The sequence below is a fragment of the Lepisosteus oculatus genome, chromosome 29 (genome assembly GCF_040954835.1).
Source record: "Lepisosteus oculatus isolate fLepOcu1 chromosome 29, fLepOcu1.hap2, whole genome shotgun sequence".
Taxonomy (NCBI): Eukaryota; Metazoa; Chordata; class Actinopteri; order Semionotiformes; family Lepisosteidae; genus Lepisosteus; species Lepisosteus oculatus.
In genome coordinates this window covers 8,013,073-8,038,516 of record NC_090724.1, presented here as the reverse complement: position 1 = coordinate 8,038,516, position 25,444 = coordinate 8,013,073, and the positions used below count along the sequence as shown (strand labels likewise).

The window sequence follows — 25,444 nt, the reverse complement described above, 5'->3', positions numbered from 1 at the left end:
CCCTGCAGACACACTGACCCCTCCAGGACCAGGACTGGACACCCTGCAGACACACTGACCCCTCCAGGATTGGTACTGGACACCCTGCAGACACACTGACCCCTCCAGGATCGGAACTGGACAGCCTGCAGACACCTTGACCTCCAAGTCCAGGACTGGACACCCTGCAGACACACTGACCCTCCAGGATCGGTACTGGACACCCTGCAGACACACTGACCCCTCCAGGACCAGGACTGGACACCCTGCAGACACACTGACCTCCAGGACCAGGACTGGACACCCTGCAAACACACTGACCCCCAGGACCAGGACTGGACACCCTGCAGACACACTGACCCCTCCAGGACCAGGACTGGACACCCTGCAGACACACTGACCCCTCCAGGATCGGGACTGGACACCCTGCAGACACACTGACCTCCAGGACCAGGACTGGACACCCCCCTTTAGTAGTATTAGTAGCAGTAGCAACAGCACCAGCAGGTGTAAGAATTTTACCAGTGGCTTTCAAGTAACTGAAATTACTGTGCAATGGAAACATTTAATACATGACAGAAGCGAAGGAAAGGAAAAAAACCCAGCAACTGACTCGATGAAACAGAGTAAAATTAATTTACTGAATACCTTATTAACTCTGGTGAAAAGAGGGGGAACTGGGCTACCTGCAGGCAATAGGCATCCATTCCCAAGTCTGAGTTTCCTTTCAGTTTGATGTCATTAGTAGAAACTACAGTCTTATGTTTTCCCCTTATACTTGTTACAACAAGGTAACAAAGAAGTACAAGAGTTACTGTAAGGAAATACTCAAAAGACAGCTTTTACGTAAGCTGCACTAATAACCTCAAATGTGAAAGGTTACGAAGACCCCTGCGACATGAAAGCAGTGCTGTTGTATTTTTATGGAGGCTGGTTCTTTTCCACAGTGCTAAAAAGCTCAGTCCTGCAGCAGCAGAGCAGGTCACATAGAAATCCCTGTTATTGCAAGTTGTTTTTTATGTTTTTCCCCCAACAGAGGCCTTGGTTAATAAATAAAGGCCTGCACATGTATTGATGCAGTACTGTACAGTTCAGGAGAAGTATACAGGCAGGACTGTATTTGAAAAGTCTGAATATCAATTTACTCCATCGACCAGTTGTTTGAGTGCCCTGTGTCCCCCACATGGCAGCTCACTACTGCACATTTGCCAATTAACTGCTTCTTCTGTACCCTGCAACTCTATAATTTGCATATAATGTGAGTTCATCCCTATATTGTTCTATATTATTTATTGTGTCAAATGTGGGGCCTGATGCAGACAGTCACAACAAGGCAGACGTACCCCAAGGGAGCAGGAGTACTGCAAACTCAGTGACTGCATGATTTTCTTTATTCATATGAAAGCTGCAGTGCTCCTTAGACAGCATTACAAAGGAAGGCAGCACTTGAAAGACAAGCACAGTCGCCGGCACTGCGTTCCCGTCCATAAGCACAGCTCTCACGGCCGCAGCGCTGTCTGCACTCCAGGCCAGCTCGTTCCTTCTCAACGGTACCGTGCAGGAGAGGCGAGTTGGCTTGTGGTTCGGTACGGTTCGGTAGTTAACACTACTGCCTCACGGATTCCGGGTCCTAGGCGCAAAACGAGGGGTGCCAGTGTGTGTGGGTTAAATATTCTCCCCGTTTTCCATCGGGTTTATCCTGGTACTACGGTCCCGCCTCCTAAAGATAAGCCATACTGGAGATATTTTCTATCTTTTCGGGTGTCCATGATGGATAGCAGGTGCTGAGAGGATATAGAGGGGAGCCTTACTGGATGAGCTGGGAGTTGGGGAGGGAGAGAAGGCTGGGGGGAGGGGTGGGTTCTCTCTACTATTGTATGCATGAATTTTTTATTTGATATTTTTTTACCTCCTGACATATTGTGAGGCGCAGTATGTTTGATGTGTGGAACTTTGGTCGTGTTACATTTGAGATTCTGTTTTTAGTTTCTAGGACAGAATTGGAAACAGCTCTGCCCCATAGGAACTGGCTTACGAGCAAAGCATTTTATTAATTAATTACAATGCTGAGATAAATACACTGCACAAATATAATCACAAGGAGTTTTTAAAAGAAAGGTTAGATTAAACGATTTTAAGACCATACCTTTGTGTTGCTGTGCACTGTATATGGTGAAATCAAAATGCTCGTTTTCAGTTAGGCAACTTTAATTTTAGTGTAATACAATGCAACTTTTCATTTAAATACCCAATGTTGTAGTTATTACATAATCACACATGTGCAAAAAGCTGATAATTAACAGATATATAATGTTGCCAGAAGTATTCTTAAATGTGCAAATTGTAAGCAGAACCTAGATTTTTCCAGCACGAATTTTATACAAAACATGAAAAAGGATACTCTCAGCTTCAATAAACAGGAAGCCTTGATTGTGATAAAACAATATAGAGCAGGAAAGTAACAACATATTCGCACTCTGGGAAAACCAGGTTGCTCCTACAAGTGGTGGTGGTGGAGCAGTAGGTGGCGCTCTGCTGCTTTGACCAGAAGTTCCAAAGCAGTTCTCCAGCATTCTGACACAGGACACTGATGTGAAATGTGTTGCCATTTAGCCGAGATGTTAAACTGAGGTCCTGACTACTTAAAATGGGTTATTAAAGATCCTTTGCCACTGTTTGCAAAAGCAAGATTGTTGACCTTATATCCTGGTGAAATTCCGCTCTGGAGTTGCACAACTGAGCGAGGCCGCTGGTGCAGAATGGCTGCTTCATGTCCCTCAAGTGGGGCTGCACTTCACTGGAAGAGGAAGTGGGTTCCCTCCTAGGTGCTTTGAGATCCCTCAGGATGAAAAGTGCAACGCAAAATGCAATGATTATTATTACAACAAACACGCTTTCAGCTAGGTGCAAAGGCCACCGCAGACTGCCTGCTGAACTGCAGCACATGTTGTCCGAGAGGTTATACCCCAAGCTTCTCCAACTGAGTCACGCATAGCCAGGCGGGGAGGGAAGATGACAGGAAAGGTCTTCCAGAGATTCTCTCCTGGAATCGGAGGGAGAAACAGAAGCCATTCGGAGGAGACAGTCCCGCCCAGTTCTAAAGGAGGCTGGAATATGATTTCTGTGCTGGGAGTCTCTCAGGGCACCCTTGCCAGTATCATCCATGTACCTAAATGACAGCAGCCCCCCAATTGCACACCAGCTCCGCACTGTCCCAGCTGCACCGGGCCCAATGAGATAGGGGAAGCCCATTTGTGTGCTTTGGCACAACAACTCAACAAGCAGCTTACCTATAGCTATAAGCTACTGTCTGTGCAGAACAGGGAGGGGAGAAGCCAAGACAAAACACTGATAACTAATAATCAATCACAAGACACTCCTGCAAGCTAGAGGTTCCACAATGGGTGAGGTCTGAGGGTCAGAAAAATTTCCCAATGAGACTCCTGAATACACACCCACAAAAGGTTACTACACACCCCAACTAGAACTCTCAATAGCACGCTGCCCTAGTCATTTGTTCAAAGGGGGGGCTTTTATTACAGGGAGTTATAAATCTACACCCTGAGCGCCTGATAGAGGGACAGCAACATCCAGCACATTGGCCCTCTCTGCTCGGCTTGTGCGCTGTGCTACAGGCAGCCTGATCGGACTGCTATGCTGAGAATAAAGATGGCCAATACTGTGTCCTGGGATGCCAAGGGCAATGACAGGAAACTGGACTGCTGCAATCTCGGCAGGTCAAGCACGTACACCGACTCTCCCCTCCTGGTGTCACCCCCCCCTCCAAGGGGCGAGGATGATCCTCTGTTGCGGGGGGGGGGGGGCAATAAAAAAAGTCAGGGTGGGGTAGAAGCTTCAGCTGGTGCCAGGCTTGCTGTCAGCCAGCGAGCTCCCGTGTTGTTTAAACCAGTCTGAAATCTGCAATGCTTGCTCCCCAGGGAGCCTTAATTGACAAGTGTGTACAATAACTAATCAGCAGTAGACCGGCTGCCCTTTGAAATGATGAATTGACTAAACTAATTTCAGATAATCCTTCACATTACTGAGCCGCGCTGACACCGTCAATTGATATTTGAAATACAGCCACCCCCAGTCCTGCAGTCCGCCAGTCATTTTCATATCGCCGAAATGTTGTAAAAAGGTGGCATTGTTAATAAACCGCTGACAGAGCTCGGCGAAGATTAGAACTTTTTTTCCCCTCTCCATTTTTTTTCTTCTCTCCCTCACCCCCCCATCGCCACTTGAATAGGTGATGGATTCATTTAAAAGGGCAGGTTCAAGTCCTTTTCTCTTTAGACTCGGGCTGTTCTGTAAAACAGTTCATATTTTAAAGAGGTTTTACAGCCTCAAATCCCACTTTACTGCTGAAACGTAACCTTTCCCTAGCTTTCTAACGTTCGCGGTTGAGGCTGTGCTATTTCTAACAGTTTGTTTTATTTCTTTCAATCATACGCCCAGATTTTTTTTTCTCCTCGCTACCTTATCTCTCCCTCCGCAGTACTGGAGCACAAAAAGCCTGAAGGATACCTTATTGTTTTCAGAGACACAACACAAGAACAGCAGTCAGTCAACCAGGAGGCACTGAGCAGATGTTAAAGTGGAACAGGGAACAAAGTGCAGACAAACTTGCCAACTGGAGAGATGACATTTCAGCTTGATTTCTGCCCATGTCTTTTTAAGCAACAGGCACAATTTCCACAACTGAAGTTTAAAAAATTGCTGACGAACCATAATGTGATGAGGAAGGGTGATGTGAGCGTGTTTTGGGGAGGGGGCAGGGGGCCGTAGCGTTGAGGGAGAGGCTACAATAAAATAGGATCTCGGCGGGGGAGACAGGCTGCGGGAGAGGAGGACTCAGCTTCCTGGAGAAAAAAGGCCGTGCTGGAGGAATCACCCTTCCGATCCCGATTTCCTGCATTCACTTCTCATTGTTTTCGTTTCAAGCTTTTTTTTTATTGGCCGATGCTGACGATGCATTTCTCACACACATACAAGCATTAAGGCCCCCCCCCCCCGGCGCGGAGCAGGAGCAGGTGTGTCATGCAAGCACAGCTGCTCCAAATGGGGCTTGCATCCTAGAGGGGGGGGTCTGGCATCTCACGCGTGGCTCCCAATTCCCTTTAGCCAAGGATCTTAAAAAGAAGAGTCCTGAAATACAGTGCAACGCATTCATATCTTTTCCCGTTTCCCCTCCTGATTAGTCGCTTGTTCGAATTCAGCACACATACCAGGACCCAAGGCTGTACATCAATCGAACACAGAACTCAAGAATGAAGATAGGACAAAGGCAGGGTATGAGAGCTCAGGCTACAGTACCTTCCCTTGATGTATGGTAGCTGCTGAATCACTGCCATCCTATGAGGAATGGCGAGGTGACGTTGGTCAGATAAACTAGTGCTCCAGGGAGCAGACAGGCATCAAAGAGCTTCACTGGCCTGTTTTCTAAACCACCTTAAAGACCAAAATGAGTCACAGTGAAAGCTCTGGAACAAGAGACTACAGGTGATCTAGACTTGTGCGGATTTGTTCTCTGGAGGGGGAATCTCCAAGTCACATTTTTTAATAATATGAAACAACGAGGTTTGGGGAACATCACAGTTGCAGGAATGCAACACTAATGTTATGCCAAAAAACCTAGAGGCATCCTTGTCTTTCCTAAATATTAAAGGGCAAGGAACAACACTGCTAATGTTAGCTTAATTCAGTCCTAGAAAAATTACACACCTTGGTGCTTCTATTGACAATAACAATATAAGCTTTAATGGAGAGATAAACCCAAGTCTAGCCCTGCTTACCTTTATACAGGATACAGCCCAATAGCAATCATTGTACTCAGGCAGCACAGCCATGAAATGTGGGATTAAAAACAAGTTTGATCAGGCAATTCTAAGAAGACATCTTTCAGACACACCAAAAATAGGTTTTCAATGTAATCGATTTGCCACATGTAATATGTTGTAGGCCAAGATCGATACACACAAATATACTTTTCATCATCATTATAACCACAGCTACCACAGGACAGGAGTAAACACAATGGCAAATGCTTCTTCAGTAACTACACACTGTGGATGATTTTTGATGGACCCCAGACAAGGGTGTGGCAGTACTTGTGTAAGATTGAACTATAGCAAGAGGCAAGTAGTTATACAAAAAGGATGCAGGGAAAAGGGCAGATCTGCAAGACTGACAATCTTGGACCTGCTTCCTCTCCTCTTGCAGCTCAACATATATTTATTTCCTGAGATGTTGAGTGAAACACCCCATCAATGAAAACAAAAGGTGCTGTAAAGAAAAGAGAAGGACAGGGGGCTCAGCATGGACAGTCTCTCCCCCCCCCATTTAATCCATTTTTAATGGGCGATGGGGGGCAGCAGAAGATCTGCAGCACAGGGTCCCCCTTCACCTGTTAAAAACCCCAGGACACCTCTAGCGAATAACCTCCACCAACGCAGGCCGCAGTTCAGCAGGGGTGATTTATTTATAGTCAAGGAGGATTTTCAGAGCACATGGGGAAGTCCTGTTAACCATGCAGAGCTGTCAGCTTCCCAAACACAGGAGAAGAAAACAAATAAAATAAATGAAAAACAAAACAGGAATGTTCGGCCAGGAAGCTTTTCCCATTCAGACCATTGGAGTAGATTTTCCTCCTGTACTTGAATTACAGTTCATGTTTTTTTAATAATCTGAGTTGATAGCGGTGAGCAGTTTATCATGTACCCCAGGCAACGGTTCACGAAAGTCTTACTCCGGACAAAAGTTCTTAGAATGAAAAAAGACAGACCGTGACTGCAAACAACAAGAGGAAAACATTTAGGAGAGCCCCGTAGGAAAGCCATCCTTCCTAATTGGTCCACAGGGAAATTGATTGCAATTTAGAATAGCAATGTTTATAGCACACAGGGTGAAATCATACAGACCTGTCAGCCGTGCTGTGGCAGGTACAGTGCAGTTTTTTTTTCCCAGCGTTCTTCTCTGCAAAGTAATGGGCACCACAGATTGAATGGAAGTGACTGCATATACCAACATGTGCAAGGCAACACAGCACAGCCCAGAAAAGCCAAAAGGAGAAAAACTCTACACACAATTATAGCTGAACCAGAAACAAGCAAAGATCCCTACCCCCAACCATGGCCTCAAAGTCCAAATTGTAGCACATGCTTCCTGCTGAACAAAATTAATCAGACAGAACTGCTGTTCTTCCACCCCCTTGTGCCCACTCCCTGTTCGGTGCAAGCGTTTCCATTTCTCCTCTCGCAGTGACAGCACAGCTCAGCACGTCCCGGAGCGCCACTAAACCACAGTGATTTACAGCCCCCCTCAGCCTGGGTTTGATCCAGGGGATTCAGGCCGTAATGCATCTTAACCCTTTGGAGGCTGGTCTACTACCCCTCCGTACACATGGCGTCTGCATGCTCTGTGGCCTCCAGAAACGCTTCCTACATTTTGATGTGCAAACCCGGATAATTTCAATATACGGAAGCATGTATTTCCAGATTTCACATGAAATGTCTTGATATAAAAGTCCCTGATATAATACATTTAACAGTACGATAATAACTGAGAGAGACGGAGTAAATTTTATCCTTATAATCCTGTAATGACAACCAAATAATTTTTGTTAGCATAATACGCTTATAATATTGATCTATGATGCCATTCTAATTAATTTGAGATATTGGTCTATAATGTATCTATTGAGCTCTCAAATCAATAATGATGCTGATCTATTATTTTCTGTGCTGCAGAAGCAATTTTGGTTTTCTGATATCAAAAGTCTACTGTACAACAGCTGTGCTCCAGTAAAAATGCTGGTCTGTAAAGTACTGTACTGTAGTTCCGTAGTGATATCTGTCAACAATGTACCATATCGTAATTCAGGAGTAAAGTTGGTTTATATATAACGTACTACATTGCAGTTTGTTTCAGAAGTGAGACTAGTCTTTAATGCGCACCGCTGTAAATCAGCAATGATATTGGTCTGTAAAAGTTCCTACAGTTGAAATTCATTAGTGGTTTTGATCTATGATGTAAGTACTGTAATAGGAACTGGGCTGTAATATGATGTATTACAGAACAGCTTGTGCAGTACAAAAAAGGAAGAAGAAGGAATAATTTGCATGCTGTGTACACAGAATTTCTAAAGAACCAGTCCTGATAACTGAAAGGATCTGAATACACAGTATAGTACCATTTGCACAGGGCAGTATTACGTGTCCTTTTCATTTTGTGACCAGTTCTTTTAAGTTGGTCAGGGATCACACATAGGGTGTAACTCAAAGGCAATGGGAATGACTGTATAATAATTCAGACTAGACCTGGCCTTGACATCATGGTTAAGACCCCTCCTCCTTTCTTGCCATTACTAAAATGCCATGCCTCCTGTCTCCATACAGGAACCCATGTCCTGAAGTCAGATCGTCCCAATGCACATGAAAAGTACACTTTTGCAAGTCAAAGAAATCTTAACTGTGTTTTGTTGACATTGTACAATAAAAGCTTAAATTTATTTTTGGGAGAGCACTTTAGATTTAATCAATATATGGTAAATTTACATAGAAGTGTCAAATGGTACAGTGTGTAGAATGGAAGTGCAGCAAGAAGCAGGGATTTTTATACAAGTAAGGATTAAGCAATCGGTCTAAAAAGCAACTCCTTTGATTACAGATATATGTAGTACACGTACCCCATATCCAGTAAGGCCTTAGAGGTATTGTGGTATAAACTGCCTACTCACCCAGCCTCCCACATGTGAAACAGTTGGATTTAAACAGTATGGGAGGCTGGCCTTCCCATCCTCCCATTCCAGCAGGAGTCTGCCTCACTTCTCTCCCACACAAGGCTGTGCTGACAAATGTGGGCTTGAAACACTGATCCTCTCAAGCTTTCTCACATCTCTGCCTGTCTCATCTCTCTCGACACTGTCCTCTTTCTTTGCTGTCTTTCTCCCTTTGTGTCGCCTTTCCTTTTCACACCTCTCACCTTCACATCTGTCGTTTTCCTCCTCATTCACTATCACTGTGTGTGTGTGGGGGGAGGAGGTCACAGAGTGAATGCCCACTGGGCTGCACTGTGCTGTGGGAAATTAAATTTTACAGCGATGCAAGTGTTCAAAAGTTAAAAGGAAAATACATCTTCAATGGTGGCTGCCCCCTTAAACTGTGGATCTTTTAAATCTGCAAAATAAGGCTCACAAAGACTTCACTACCAAAGTACGCTTGCTTTCTGTATTGCTGTGCAATCTTGTTAAACTATGTTACAGTATGCTGCACTGTGTGCAGTCCTGCTTTAGAAAGTGATTACCGTTAGAAGTTGCTATGTAAAATAAAAACAAATCCTGTAGGTAAACCAATTGTTTAACTTATTGCACTTTCAAAATCACTGAAATGGTAGCAAAATGCAGGCAGTCCCAACTACTTCTTTAACGGAGGTGCTACAGTATGTGCAAGATGTACATGACTGTGCACTGTGTTTGGGCAGCCACTTTAACAAAGTTTAGCGTGTCTGCTGCAACCAGTTCTCTCCTAAAAAAGATAATTACTTGAGAGGAACTGCTGCATGAAGGTAACTCATTAGCCTCCAAGATCAGCACAAGGTAAGCAGTGAGGAGCACACTGGAGGCGGGAGGCATCCGGGCTGGTGTTAGAGGGAGTGTCCGCAGCTCTCCTCATGAATCAGAGCCGACAGACGGAAGAGTAGATAATTAAGAACAAGGATGGCTCTATGGCACTGCATTAACATTGCAGGAACGTTGTTACTAGTCGCTAAAATCCAAAGTCGGGCCAGGATATACCAATATAGTGACACATAAAACCAAAAATCTATAAAACTAGGCTGGCAAAATCACAGCAATACCATTACTGCTGAGGATAATATAAAGGGAAGTGCAATACTGTGTCAGATGTAGATACTTTTATATGATAAGCAGGTATTTTTTCAGGAATAGAAATAAGACTTGTCTTGCACAGCATTTGTAACCCTGTTTATAGTGCAGGAGGCCTGAAGCAACTTCAGGTGCTGAAGAATTACATGTTCAGTGTCTTGCTTTTACTAGCAGGAGAACAGACAAACATGAGTTAAAACATGGAAAAAAAAATCATTTTAGATTTCTTAGCTCTCGCAAGAGTGTTTTCTCCTCAGCTTCAGAGCACACCTCCAATGCTAGCAGCAAGAAACGTTTGATCACCCTGCCAATCATCTAACTGCAATATCCTGCAATATCATGCCAACTGAAAGCAATCCCCAAATGACTGTTGTGCTCCTGCATGACTTTGGTTCAGTAAAACACTTTTTTCAGAGGTGATGCAACAGTTAGAAAGGTCCCTCTGTCTTGTCAGGCTGGGTGGGGATGCAGGGCAGCCGTGCACCAGTGTGTTCACAGCTTGACGACAAAGTGGTAGAAGATGGTTACATTTTGCAGAGTCAAATGCACAGAGCTAAACCCGGAGATCCCAAGGGACTCCATAGTAAAGGAGGTTATTAATGGTGTTCAATGTGATGATTAAGGAGTGCCTACACAATTCTTAAAAAGATGCCAACTCTGAAGTGCTAAGGTCAGACTAGGTTGCCTTCAGGCCTTCAATTCTGTAAAGTTCTAGAAACGATGGTTGTGCTGAAATGGTACTGAAAACCCCCTAGTCTTTTAGAGCTTTTACAATGATCTGGATCTCGACCCATTTTAAGGTTCTTCTTTTACCACAGTGCAAACATTAAGCCTCAAAAATCTTGTTACAAGTAAATGGTCATATCTACCAGTGTTCAAACTGCACTCCATTCAGATAACCTAAAACAGCAACAATTCCAAGGTAATTCTGGCAGCGTTGTCATATGGATAGACTGCCAAGTACATCTTCACTCTGTGAGCTCAGACTACACTAGAATAATATTCCAATTGATGACATTCCAAAGATATGATTACTCAATACTTAGTCATGTATGTGTTCATATTATTGCAGTCACTAAACAATGAAACTGGTTCATTGTGATTGAGCCCTCTTGTACATACCTGTATACTATACTTCATTTTGTGATGTTTTTTTATTTCATGGGGTACTAAACACGGCGTTAAACTGCATCATTCCAAATCTCATATTTCTACAGAAAATGTGTTTTATACAATGGACAACGTGAACCCCATCCATCTCCCCATACAAGAAAACAAGCTTGTGATTTCCATTTTGGGTCCTGCACTGTATTCTTTTAAAAAAATGTATTTTTTATCAGTCATCTAATATTGTTAATAATTTGTCCTCATCTCTGCAGCTGACAGCAAAATCAATTCTATTTACACCATAACTCACCAAACAGATGGAGAACTGACCCCCCCCCTCGCTACCCCCACCCCCACCCTCACTGACAGATGACTGACAGGCTGCTGTATAGAGCGTTGTCATGGCAACCCTCCTCTCCCTCTCTCACACACTTGTTAATGTGAAGAGGCGAATGAGATGCATGTTTGCTCACACAGCTCATCACAAAACACATCACCTGTAAAGATCACAGCAATTTAACTGAGGAGCTCAGGATAATTTGTCTTTAATGTGAAAGGCTCAATATCATCTCACGGTCAGTAATACAGCCTATTATGGGGTCAAGCAACACATTTGTTGTGGAAAACTATTGTTACTATCAAAAGTCCTATTCTGCCAAACAAAAAAGTCAAACACGATGCCTTTTCTGTTGGACAAGACGTTACACCTTCGTTGGATTTCATCCTGTTACAGATACACGGAATTGCAGATATAGATACATCTGGTTTTTAAAACAAGTTTTGGAAATTATTTATTGTCACGGAAAATTTTAAATGGCAGTCAAAGACGGCCCGCTCTCTCTTCATAAAAGTCAAATCTGCGATTCCATTCACGAAATGCCCCTGGGCTTCGGAAACAGCATGACGTTCCACGATGACCGAGAGGCTTAAGCTGGTCTCTCTGGCTGGAGCTGCTCTGTCCTGGAGTTCTCGTGCCAAGCTGTGACACACTGACCAGTGCACAGAAACTGGCTGGTCAAACTCCACTGGACAGAAAACTCACAAAACCTCATCCCACTGTGGAGGCCTATGGGAAATAGGTACAGCAAGAATAAAATCATAGGTCACAGTTTACTTTTCATAATTATGGACTTGAACAAATCATGCTGGGTCACAGACTACCCCTATTCCATAGAATAAGCTCTGTTCAAAAGATATACAGTAGGCTACAATGCAGTCTGGTTTGTTACTGAGCTGTAAAAAATATTCAAACGTCATCTTCGCTGAAACTGAACGAAGCCAGACTTTATAAGCATTACCTTGGAAAAGCTATTAATTTTGTTTGAGACCAGCAGCTACATAATAAAACATGGCAACCAAGAACCAATCAAATTTAAGTTATGGTCAATTTGTATGTATACAGTATATGTACAGTATATATAGCTGCATTTATCTGTGGTAGAATAGACTGATAAATCTACATAAAGCAGCAAGGGCCAATCTGATACAGTGTCCATAGCAGAATTCATCTGAAATGTCTCTAAATGTGATGTTGTACTCTTCCCCAAGATGGAAAACAAAAATCTTATAATGCCTTATGGAGTGCAGATACCATCACAGTAACCATTGAACATGCACAGGAACTTATAAATGTTAAAATTCCTTGCACATGACCTCCGATTTCAAGTATTCATTATTCTGACCACTTTTCAAATGTTCATTAAAAAAACCAACTCATGAGATCTATGAGCCTGGAATAAGCTAACCCAGTAGAGCTGTTGATGGAAATACCTTATCTTTAAGAATTAGTTTATTAGTTATCCTCCGACCAATTAGCTACTAGGAAATAAAGGGGTTTGATGGGCCAAATGGCATCCTCTTGAGTGCAACGCTTCTCATGAAGTTTTGCAGGTCGGGAGAAGATTATGGGATGTTGTAGGACAAAAGTTTTGGTGGTCACAATGGATTTTCTGAAAAGACTAAAACACTGCCTTCTGTGAAATAGTAATGATGACTGATGCAAAACTGTGAAAACATAACCTTGGCTGACCTGTTTTCCATATTTCCTCAAAATATGGCCAGTAAGAGCCAATCAAATTTCAGCTACGATCCATTTTCATATCTTGCTGTGTTTATCTTGGGTAGAGAGCTGTACTCATAAATCTTCCCAGGGAAGCAGAGGTACGTACTGCAGGGCAGCTTGGCCCACGGTCATTGCTGTTTGCAGATATATTTTTATTCATTTCTGAGCCTGCAAAACAAAATGAGTGTGTGAAACGCAGGAGAAATTCATTTTTCTGATCCAGTATTTCAGGGTAAAACAGAAATGTGTTTATGTGGTAACATCTCAAGCTACATGACAGGGCAGTGTTGGGAGGTGGGGGGGTGGGGGGGAATTTAACTGTATTGAATCCTTTCTGTCTGTTTTTCATGTACTTATTATTAATGCAGTCGGTCTCACAGGATCCCGGTCGATCCTGTGCATAAAATATTGAAATAAAGCACCGTCCCAAGTATGAGTAAAAAAATAAATTCTCAAACCCAAAAGAGTTGTTCAGCCTGCAACTCTTACAGGTCATTCTCCTGAAGAATTGTATTACGGTTTAAAAAATGGGTCAGCTTTTTAACAAATGTAAAACAAATTGGATTCCTGTTGCACTGTGCAGCAGGGGTTTTAAACCATTACATATCTCCTCCTTTTTAACAGTTTATACCACACTGGTCTTTTACTTAATTAACAACTTGCAGGATTAATCTATAAATTAAGTTGCTGGTTGTATTACCATAAACCTTCTAGTACAGTGGGCTAGAAGGACTACATGTTGGATAGTCTTCTCCATAACCTATAGTGAAAAAAACGGTCCATATTTAAACTTTTTGGCACAGAACAGCAGCTCCCACACACAAAAGGACATATCACTGTTCGGTACCTTTTACTGTTCTTCTTCATGCGCTCATATCAACCTGGCGCTTTTAAATTTAAAAAGGCAAGTGTAGTCTGTTTAGTTTGAAAATCTATGCTAGAGTCAACACAGAAACAAAATCTGTTTACTCGGGGTGTCTCCACTAAGAACTAGACACATACCAGTATATTCAATTAGTTTCCTGCGCTTCAGCACACAGCTTTTTCAGAAAGCAGATTGCGCAGTAACCAGCCTGCAGCCGGTAATTGCACGTTCAAGACTCCCAGCAGGGATACTGTAATCCACAAACAGCACATTAAAGTCAGTCAATACAGTTAATAAATAAAAAGCGAGTCCTGTTGCAATGGGACAGTCTTTTCATAGTGCGGGAGAGATTTAAATAGCAACATTACCACTCTCCTTCTTCCTAATGATTTAGAAATGCGGGTCTTAGACTCAGCGTGATCAAGTCCGAGTCGACTGGGGCTTCCCCTAGAAATGTTTAGTTATTTATGAGTGTGTGTACTGTGAGAGCGTGTTCACATATTAAGGGAACTACGCATTATGCAAATGTTTCTTGTAAATCAAAAGTCACAGCAATGTCCTGAGGTGCTGCCTTGTTTTTTGAGCAAGGAATAAAAAGCGTGGCGAAAGTAAAAGACTAAGCTTAGGGAGAAATTTTAACGCACGGTTAGATCCGTTTCTGAAAATACCCTCCGCTTTTCTGATCAGAAACTTGCTCCATTTCTTCCTGGTGGAAAAACAGCCCAGTTGCTGTTCTGAAACTATACAGGCCTGGCGGTGAACAGTTGTGTCTCTTCTCCCTTGCCTGGGCCTTTTCTTAAATTCAAAAATGAACATCGACAGCATGCACTTCCTCTCACAATATATTTTTAGAAAAATATATTTGTGTAAATAAATGACAGCCTCACAGACCACAGAGTAAGCTTTTCAAAGAAATGCATTTTTCATGGACATCTATTCCTGCATTTTTGTATTTAAATTACCTCTACAGGAGGAGTTAAACTGCAGTTTTTGTAGGTGCTGTAAACGCATTGGGAACTCAAGGTATAACTCTCTGCGGGTTTTCAGCCAATAGCCAGGGGTATGTGGAGCTGAAGAGACACAGTACAGACAGGCTGCAGGGGTTCAGATTGAAATGCAGAACTGCATGCATTTCACTTGATGTCAAGTCAGACAAAAAGGCCGTTTTGCACTGATAAACAGAAGGATTCCTGCTTTATTTGAAGGGCTGACTGCACAATGTTATAAATAGGCAAATCATGGGAGCGCACACTAAGTTCTTGTGTGGATTTCCATGAGGTTTGGAGTCTCCTCCAGCCCTGCAACTACTGCCACCACACCCCCCATCCCCCCCGACACACGTACACACACACACCAACACCACCCAGCTCAAGGAAGGACTGTCCTGGCCTTTTATTTTCCAGTTCAGCGGATTCCTTTTGCAGATAAATGCTCTCCAATCCACCGTGACAGATGTCACATTGAATTGCTTTTATTTTGATACATACCCTCTGATTCTGCCACTAACAATAAAGAGTCTTCGCGGGGCTGCTTCTCCTGAGACAGAGCTCTGACACTTGCGATTATTTTAAAAGTGCATCACCGGCCGCAGAGAGGGGGAGCCAGCCAGGGCCCCGCGACCAGGAGCCACACGGCAATAATATAGATATCAGCGGGCCAGGGTCACAGCCAGCCCCTGGGCGAGAGAGCCAAGCTACCGGCGTCTCAAAAGCAAAAGGACGCGGGCAATAAAGATCAACGACAGGGACGGCCAGCCCCTTTAATTCTTTTCAAAAAGAATAAACAGAAAAAAATCTGTTGTCTCAAGAGAAAAAAAATAGCTGTGTGTTTCACACCGGTCTCGCTGCCAACTGATTGGCGTACACGTATACACACATGTGTAAATTATATACTTTCACCCTGACTCGTAAATCCGGCACAATTTCGGCTTGATGTCGTAACAACCTGTGTCCCACGGAACACTGCCGGACCCAAGCCACAGGACACCGAGTGTCGCAGGGCCTCTCAGGAAACACACACGCGGACGTGGGAGCAGAAGAGCCGGTGAAAGAGGATGCCTCTGTTTACTCCTTCCTCCAGTGAAGGAGTAGTGGCCTTGCCAGGAGGCCGGATGCTCCCTGTCGATTAGAGATCACTCTTTCCCGAAGGGCGAAGGGGCAGCGCGGCCCAGTCACCCCTTCTCTCTGGGGCTGAGCCGCACAACCCTGACTCACTGAGCACCCCAGGCTCCCCCTGCACTGAAGTGCGCGCGCCCTGCTGGGCGAACGCCATCGTATTCTAAAAACCTCTAAAAAGTCGTTCCTCTCATCCTAGACGGTTCCGTTTTAAAACATTCCATCAACAAAACAAGAGGCAGGTGATTTGGGAATTAACCAGTGCAAAAAAGAACTCGGGGCAGCTGGACTTGTTTTTTTTCCTGCGCTGAGGCAGAAGCAGGGAGGGGGGGGCGAGACAGAAGTTTACCAATTTAACCCCTTCTCCGTTTTTTGTTCCAGAAGACAGGAAGCTGTTTGTGGGGATGCTGAACAAACAGCAGACGGAGGAGGACGTGTACCGCCTCTTTGAGCCCTATGGAGTCATCGAAGAGTGCACTGTGCTAAGAGGCCCTGACGGAAACAGCAAAGGTGAGGGGCTTTACATTCCCCGGGTGCTGAAACGGAGTAGGAAGTGCTTTCACCCTCCGCTAAGCTGTCGTGTGTAGACCTGGCGCGTCCCGGTCGCAGCTGGTGAAACAGCACAGACTCAAACCTGTGTTTCCCAGACGACGGAGCCTGACGTCTGCTCTTGATGTGTGTCTTTATAGGCTGGGCAACTTTGGGAACCCCTGTTCATCCCTTTTCTTGGTTTTCCTTATAGTCCTCATACAGCCTATAAAACTTCATAAGGAATTTGATTTCTGCAACATTTCATAAGAACAGGATAGAAATCTGCTCTAAACATTATTCAAGCAACGGAGTCTTTTAGTGGCCGTAGTTATTGTACCTCACGCCCAGGCAGAAAGAGAGCCCTGGAAGCACAAGGTTACTGCAATAGGGCTTCAATCTAATTTGTACTGCAGCCTGTCTGCACAACATACTCTGACAACACTGCAGCGCACAGGGGGAACATGTTTTCCATGCGTTGGCCTGCACCAGGCAAATCCCTGGTCTGTGCTGGCAGACACGGTTTTTATAACGACACTCCACCGCCTTTACAAAGCCGAATCAACGCAGTCCTTCCTGGCCAGCCACCTGCGTGCCAAGACGACAACAGGGACGTCACGGCTTGAGAGAAGGCGCACTGACACATTCTGAGCCCCTCCCACTCCAAAAAAACTCCAAGCCGCTTTTTTAGGAGGCTCCTTTTCCACAGCCGTTTTTTCAACAACAAAAAAAAGTTTTAGTTTTGTAGAGCAGCACTTCCCCACCACCCAGCTGACCAATTCAACATACTTTCCAATACTCTGGTGTGAGCATGCTGCAATACACGCCCACCCTCTGAATCCCCAATAGTCAAGCCTGGACCACAGCAGCTCCCAGCGCTTTATTAAGAGAAGACTGTGACACACTAAAGCTATAGGAGAAGCCAGTTTACAGCCTGTATTCCAGCGCACGCAAGCTGTGTGCGTAGTCCCAGAAGCAGAGCAGGTTTGAAGCACCACTCTGCTGAAGGGCACACACTGAGCTGGGAAGCCCAGGTGTTTTCCTCACTGGGGATAAACCCTGGAGGGAGAACTAGGTGCAGCCAATGAAGCCTAATTTGTATGTCTTTGGGTGGAAGCCAGAACACCTGGGGAAAAGCCAGAGTGAACATACAAACTCCACAAGAGCTGTTTTTTTCCATTTAAAAGGAGGTACTGCATAATGCTCTGGTGTAACACCACATTACAACTGACTGCCTTTGACATTACTTGATTTTATATGTGAATTCTTACAGTACTCTATAGCCAATGCCTTATTCTACAGTTCCACTTAAAGAAATAAAGATACACTGACATACATTAATACATAGTTTCCTCACTGTCAGCATACACAGTTAGATCAACACATACCGACAATCACCATGCAGCACAACTGATTCAAAGTCATGCGTCCTAAATCTCTGATGTTCAGGTGAGACGTCTTCTTCAGCAGGCACAGGAACCGGTACTGAACCACCACACAGTGAAACGCATCACCTTTTTTTTTTACACTTGGCACTTCTTTTGTGTCATTTCCTATATCTTGAAGAAGTTCCAGTAGGGAGCTGCGTCAGCATGCGCAGGCTGCAAAGGAACAGGTGAAGGTTTATTCCACGCTGAAAGGAAGAGAAAAAAGACCCAAGGTTTTGGCTGTGGAGCCTTGTGCGACACACCTGAAGACAAACCTGACGAAGGCTCCACAGCCAAAACCTTGGGTCTTTTTTCTCTTCCTTTCAGCGTGGAATAAAACCTTCACCTGTTCCATTTTAAACATCCGGTGGTTTAGAGGGCAATTAAAGGGAGTGTGACTGAAAATCCTTAAGAAAGCACCTAGGGATCTGAACCATATCACTGAGGGTGCCCAAGGAGCTACCTGAGATGGCAGACGGGGCAGAACGGCCCAAATATTTCTGAATTTTCTCATCCCGTCTCTCTCCGTCTTGCAGGCTGCGCCTTCGTCAAGTTCTCCACGCACGCCGAGGCGCAGGCGGCCATCAGCGCTCTCCACGGCAGCCAGACCATGCCGGTGAGTCCCCCCCCCCCCTCCGCGACTCGCACCGCCAGGAAGGCTGGGCTCTCGCTCCCCCTCTCCCTCCTTTCTTTCCGTCTCGGGAGAGATTAGCGCCAGACCTGTTTACTTCACCTTTCGCCACGTCGCCGGTGAATTATTCATTTGTGTGCGCACACATGCGGCGGAGAAGGGAGAGGAGGAGGAGGAGGAAGTGCAAGGCAGAAAGGGAAGGAGGGGGAAAGGGGAGAAGACTGGGGGGCAAGGAGGGAGGGGGGTGTGCATGTGGAGTGAGAGTTCATGTGCAGCTTCCTGTCTTGTGTATTGATAGGGAAATCTTATGGCACTTTGATTTAAGCTGTGGTGTTCAAGCGCAGCGGCGCTTACTGCCCACGACGAGGTCTCCATCAGTTCCCTCAACGCGCGGCGCTGTAGTGAAGAGCCCCGCTATAATCCCGTGCTCACAACAATACGTTCACAATGACTAAACACTGATTATTATTCATTCTGCTTCATGTAGGCATTCATTGCTAAATGCCTTGAAGTGGTTATATTAGCGTTCTGTGGTTGGCAGCTGTACAATGGCAGTTTTAATTAGCATTCAATCTGGGCAACTGCAACTGACCACGTCCTTGATAGGATTGAAAGACCGTATATTGGAACATAAGAAAGGCATTTAGTAGTTTTAGCATACAAGTACACTAAAATATTGTCCAGCCATTTCTTTAAAGAAGTCTGTTCCACACTCCTACATCTCTTTGCATTCTATTCTCAATCTTGCATGAGATAAAGATCCTATAACCTCTTATTTATGTGCCACATACTACATAGAACTACACACAGCTTTATAGAGCGTGTACCATAGGTACTCACTTGCAGAGATCACAGTTTGCTTGGAGGACTGGGTGAAAAGGACAAAACAGAAAAATAAATAAAAAAATGAAAATAAATTATTTTTTAAATACAGACCAAATCGGACGCGACACTGGACTCATAAAGGACGGGGCGTGCACAAGGTCAAACCAAAAAACGTCACAGTGTTCGGCAGCAAACTTTCAGGGAGAATACAATACATCTACAGCAGCTGCGCCGGGGTCCATAGGTAAAGAGAACTGCTCGCTGGAGTCAGTGCACATACTGTGTGCCTGGACTCTTGCACACATGCCTCCCTCGCCTGTGCTCATAAACCATGTTCGCGGGTCACTGCCTCGCTGACGGATCTTATTTTCCACCTCAGGGGCTCGGTCAGCGTAAGTGTGCAATTTTTATGCAGGGGGGCGATGGGTCGCATCTCCAGGCGCGGCCGACCATCCATTCCGGCACCGCGGCTCCTGCCGGCGGCCATTAGGGCCCGCCTCTGGGCGGCGGCCTGCCAGCGCCCGCGGCGGGGCTACAAACCGGGGCCACGGCTGGAGAGCGAGCTGCCCCGACCCCAGGGGGCGCACGAGGCGGCTCCGGGACAGGATGACCGGGAACAGGGATTCGGGCACAGGACCAGTGACCCGCCAGCGAGCCCGGCCACCTCCATGAACCTTTCTTCCTCATCCTGGAATCTGTGCGCGTCTCCATTTAGGAACAGAGCTTTATTATTTTTTTTAAGGAGGCTCGATTGTGATATTTTAGGACGTCCCCTCATTCACAAGATTATAACTTTTATTTTTACTTATGATTTGCCAAGCACTCGCACAGTTTCGCCCCAAAGGCCCAGAGACCAAGCAATTTACATGATAAACAGACTTTCTCTAATGAATTAATCTGTTCTTCCACTCACACACAGTGCAGTTTATTAAGATATTTTCGTTTCTATTTGATGCAGCCTTAAGGCAACGTACATCATTAAATTGTAAAACACTAACAATATCGTGCAGGGGGGGGAGGGGAAGCATGAATAAATAAGAAAATCAAACCCCAGAACCTTCTAACAGAGTTTTCAAAAACACTCCGTTCCTGGAACAAAGCAAAGCAAACTGTAACACCCTTAACATCCACTCCTCAGCTGCTGGCGGAGCTATTCTGAGCTGTTGTCATTGAAGCTACTTATAAGCAGAGTGTTCTCACACAGCCAGGTCACCGTAGTCTAGGTTGCTAGAATGATACTGTATGTTCCTGATTTATGATTGAGAAAACAACGGAGGCTTAAAAAACTTTCACGTAGTTTTGAGATGTTCAGGAGCACCAAGCCAGAGCAAATTTTCAATACGCTCACAAGCAGGAAGCCTATTCATGCGCCAGACATTTGATGAGCACATACCAGGCTCAATTTCTGAAATTTTCCAGCATAAGTTGTGGGCTACCTGGTTCCTTCACTTGACAAAGACCTGAATCTTTTTTTTTTTCCTTTCACAAACGGAACCTTTTATTCCTGTCTCTTTAATGCAAATGGGTGCATCCAAATGAACGCAGAGCAACCCGAATGACTTGGGAGACTGAGATCAAAAATGCCCAGAGCACTTGGTTTCTATCCATGTGTGAGTCTTTGACCCTTGGTTGCCTCCTGTTGTATCTTCTGGCTCTGTGCACCTTCCGGATCCTCACAATGGAGTGAAGAGAAGGAGAAAGAGATAAAGAGTGTACCGGTGACAGGGAGGCTGTGTGTGCTTCCCGACTCCACTCTTTGTGGGCTTCAGAATTCCATGCAACACAAATTCCCTTCTCGCAACCCAACTTGCGCACATTCCTTAGCGGAGTCGTTTCCTGCAAGAGCCGACGTTGAGCTTGTCAAACAGCAAGAGAGGAAGAGAACCAAGCAAAATAAGACAAAGTTCTTCCTGAGAGTGCCTCTTGTATACACAAAAATACACACAAGAATCCGTCCTAGAAAGAGGCACACGAGCTTCTTGATCCACGTGCGCATGTCTGTGCAACAACCACTTTGTCTTCGGTGCTTTGGTTCTCTCTTTTCATAAGGCAACAAATATTTGACAAATATGAAAATAAAATAGTGAAATGATATAAATAAAGCCCTCCTTTAACGTCCACAGGGAACAGCAGATGTCACAAGAGAAGCATTTCAGGGGCCTGAACTGTCAGGCTATCAGGAAGATTACAGTGTTCAGGATCCAAGGCAATATGGTCCCTTTACATTGCACTCACATAACGGTAGCAATTAACAGCATTAACATATGCATCCAGACTCCAGACTGCATCAATGGGAAATAAGTTGTATTAGACCTCAGGCAGTCAGACAACTTAATACCTTCAGATAACACATTCCAGCTCTCCCATGGAACAGAGAAGATCCAGGCAAACTCATGGAAGCCTCACTATCAAACCAGCTAGGAGTCCCAAGGCTTTTGGTTTATCCAGCACCCTTATTAAGAGGTGCACACAATGGCCGAATTCTGCATGCTTTTAAGCAAGAGCAGCATGTTACAGTCACTGGGAGACTGGAGATGCACTGAAAGTTTCTATTATTCTTGAGCTCCCTTAAAACAGATTTGCTACAGACCCTGAAAACCTTCGGAGGAGTCACTTCCAAAACCAGATAGTGGGCTTCCAACATCCTGCTTCAGTGCAGGAGCACACAAGGCAGCCAAGCCTGTTAGAAGACAGCATCTATTAAGGTCCATGGTCTTTGTGATGGTGCACACGTGCACATGTTTTTAGCTCCTGGTTAATAACGCGTTGCCTGCGTACTACAGCATGGTCTGTCTGACACGGTGCTGGGGTCACACTAAGGTCATGGCACAGCTCAAAGGAGGTATAGGCTGGGTTGTGTTTGAGACAGACCAGTGAAGAAGAAAAAAAAATGCATTCATCTGCCACCTTACTACCTACCTGTAAGCAACCCAGGCAACCTGTTAAACTCATCTAACTTCTGCAGCATGAAAGAACTCCAATACATTGCAATTCAGATACTCCTCCCACCCGGGACCAAACACACCCTTGACATTAAGGTTTTTTTTGGCCTCTCCAGCAGCAAAAGGGTCTCTCTGACTAAAAGCCAACACATTCCCATCAATTTCAGGGAGCTGCTTATTTCATCTGACGCACGACCTTTCACCGCTGACAGATCCGAATAATATTTCGGCCTTTGTGGGTATCGATTGAGCAGTTTCAGGGGGCACAGAGTCAGACCGCAGGAAAGGTCAAGTGCTGCTTTAGATCATTTGAAATTCTAATGAATGACGTGGGGGCTGGTGCTTTTAACATTGCGCTGGAGACTGATGGAGAGGGGGGGGGTGTTTTGGGCGTGCCCTTTACTGCATGCGTGCTTGTGACAACTCAGGCTGACGCCGCTGAAGGCTGACTGCTAGCTCGGAGGATTTTCCTTTCATTTCAAAAAGAAAAAAAAATCAACAAATACGTTGAAGTTTGTGTTTAAATTTAAATTAAGTCCAATGCAGAGGTATTGTCAAGACTGACCAGATTTTTTATTGTTAGAATATGAAGATATTTGTGTAATCACACACATATTACTGTAGTGCTTTTCAAGGTGCCAACACAAATCCCAAAATATATTTGCAACGAACACTTACTGAGGCTTTTGCCTGAAGATGCTGGAAAGATTTGACAAGAATGAAGGAATGTGGATGCACAGTATCTGGAGGGGAGATTAAGATGCTAATTGGCTCCGATGTAAATAACATTGTCTTATGGCAGCACAGTTGTACTGATGAATGTGGATTTAACAGGAACCTCATGCTCGTGGCACCGAGAATCTCATCATTAAAAGCGGATGCGTAACGGACTGCGAATACACGTTGGGTGAGAATACTCCATGAGCGCAAACGAAAAGCAACAATCGGTGTCCCGTCGGGGAAAGAATGGCAATCCTGCGCGTTCTCTCTGCTCGATCCCGTCCTCACTCTCTCACCCTCCACCTGCAGGGCGCCTCCTCCAGCCTGGTGGTGAAGTTTGCCGACACGGACAAGGAGCGGACTATCCGCAGGATGCAGCAGATGGTGGGGCAATTCGGGATCTTCAACCCGGCCATCGCTCTGCCCTTCAGCACCTACAGCAGCTACGCACATGCGGTGAGTGTGACTCCTCCTGTCGCTGCTGAGCATCCCGGCTTCCTGCAACTGCAGGTATAGTCCTTCGATACTTGAAGCAGTGGACTTGCACTGAAACGTCTTGACTCCTGTGTAGGTGTCCTGCATCAGGTCCTACAGGGAGAAAAGACCATACAACCCAACCCAGATGTTACCCTCTGCTCGGTGTTTAGTAAAAGCTATACCTTGTGTCAGAGCGGTATTTCCACAGAGCAATATACAAAATTTCTACTTCCAAGGAAAAGCTACCCCCTCACCCCCCTACTGTGGTTTCTTACAAACAGCAGACTATTTTTGTCTAAAGAAACACATTGCTTACATTTGATGCTTACTCAGGTCATTATTCCAAAAATAGCCGCGTGTTTGTAGAATTGGTACTGCCTAAAAGGGGCTAAAGAGATTTCAGCAAAGGCTCCCTTTTGACAGAGATGTATTCCTCAGCTCCTCTCTAAAGCAAAACTGTATAAACACACAGTTTTTTTCCTTTTTAAATGCAGAGATTAATTGTTGAGGCAATCCGAGTCTCGGGGGCTTATCTATTTTCCTAATTTTCACATCACAGGGAAGGGCTCTGAGCATTGAATGTGCAAATTGACCATCCCCAATGTAGCAGCATAAAACCACGTCTGAGCACTCAAATAAAAGTCCTGCCTTCATCAGAATTCATGAGATGCAGCCTGTCCCAGTCAAATATGGAGAGATGCAAATTTTTTCGGGAGAGTTGTTCTGCCGGGCTGAGGCCTGCAGGGAGTCCATTAAGGCCATCCCTCAGTCGTTTATTTACCTTCCCACAATGCACACAGCATAACAGACTGCTTATGCTGCCGTCAGGCTTACTGTCCCCTGTCGCTCTGGTGGACACACGCGAAGGGGCTGTCCTCCCGAGTCAAATCGCTCAGGATCCGGCAAGCTTGCGTGGGTTAGGGCATTACTTCTCACTTTCCTTAGTGGGAATTCCAGCGAAACAACACTGGACCGCAGCCGGAGGAAATATAGGAAGGTGGTCCAACACTACCCACGAACATTCCTGCAGCCACCGTTTAAGAGGCTCACTAACACACATCTGCTCCAGATCCCTGCATTCTCCGTGTCCCGCACAAGTACAGGCCCAACCAGGATTCAAACGGGCCGCGTCTCGGTCAGCCCCGAGCAACCCGAGTGGCAAAGCCCACCCCAGCAGGGGTCAGGCCTGCGATGCCAAAAGACCTGCCCCTCACCAGGGGAGATTTGAAAGGTCTAGGGGAAGTGGGGAGGACGAAGTTTTCTCTTCTTCCACCCAAGACCTGTTATACTCTGGAGTTCAAGCTCCAGGATGCTATAAGTCCCCAGACTTGCTGCTTGGAGGTTCAGGAGAAAACCACAAGGTTGTCCCCAGGTCATCTAGCTTCCCGTCAAAGGAAATCCTTCGTCACTGGTCAGCCTCTCTAAACATCATTTCTTGTAAACACCTATGCTAACAGTAGAGCACACAATATTCAGTATGTGAGCCAAATGCTAGAAAGGAGCAATCAAGTTTCCACCTGTGGAAATATCAGCTGACCTGTTTACATAGTAAAGGACGCCTCATCAGCAGCACTGCTGGAAATGAAAGGGTTTTTTTTCTAGTTTTTAAGGCCACATGAAGGTCACTGGCTGCATCAAGACTAAAAGCTTTAAGCTTCGTGCTCATGTAGGCAAGCAAACACCAGGCTAAGGCACCTGAAACCACAGGCTCAACAAAACGAAGCTTTAATAGAAAAACAAGAACAAATCTCAATGGACTTGGAAGACAGGCACTTTTACAAAATAGCAAAATTATCCAAAGCCAAGTTGAAGTTTAGGTCATCCCTCTTGTAATTCTATTTTATCACAGTAGGACACTCCCAAATAGTATCACATTTACAGCAC

General features: G+C 45.0%; 1 protein-coding gene across 7 annotated transcripts in view; it reads left to right on the top strand.

Annotated features, from left to right (window-relative positions):
- The window catches only part of celf5a (cugbp, Elav-like family member 5a), a 157,449-nt gene that overhangs the window by 113,164 nt on the left and 18,841 nt on the right, over positions 1 to 25,444 (top strand). For 5 of the 7 annotated variants that reach the window (XM_015365640.2, XM_015365641.2, XM_015365642.2 and 2 more), the window contains exons 4-6: positions 16,392 to 16,520; positions 18,502 to 18,581; positions 23,393 to 23,539. In XM_015365640.2, the coding sequence (XP_015221126.1) occupies positions 16,392 to 16,520; positions 18,502 to 18,581; positions 23,393 to 23,539 (356 nt within the window). The remainder of the gene's footprint in view (positions 1 to 16,391; positions 16,521 to 18,501; positions 18,582 to 23,392; positions 23,540 to 25,444) is intronic. The other 2 variants (XM_015365638.2, XM_015365639.2) reach the window with 1 other exon arrangement.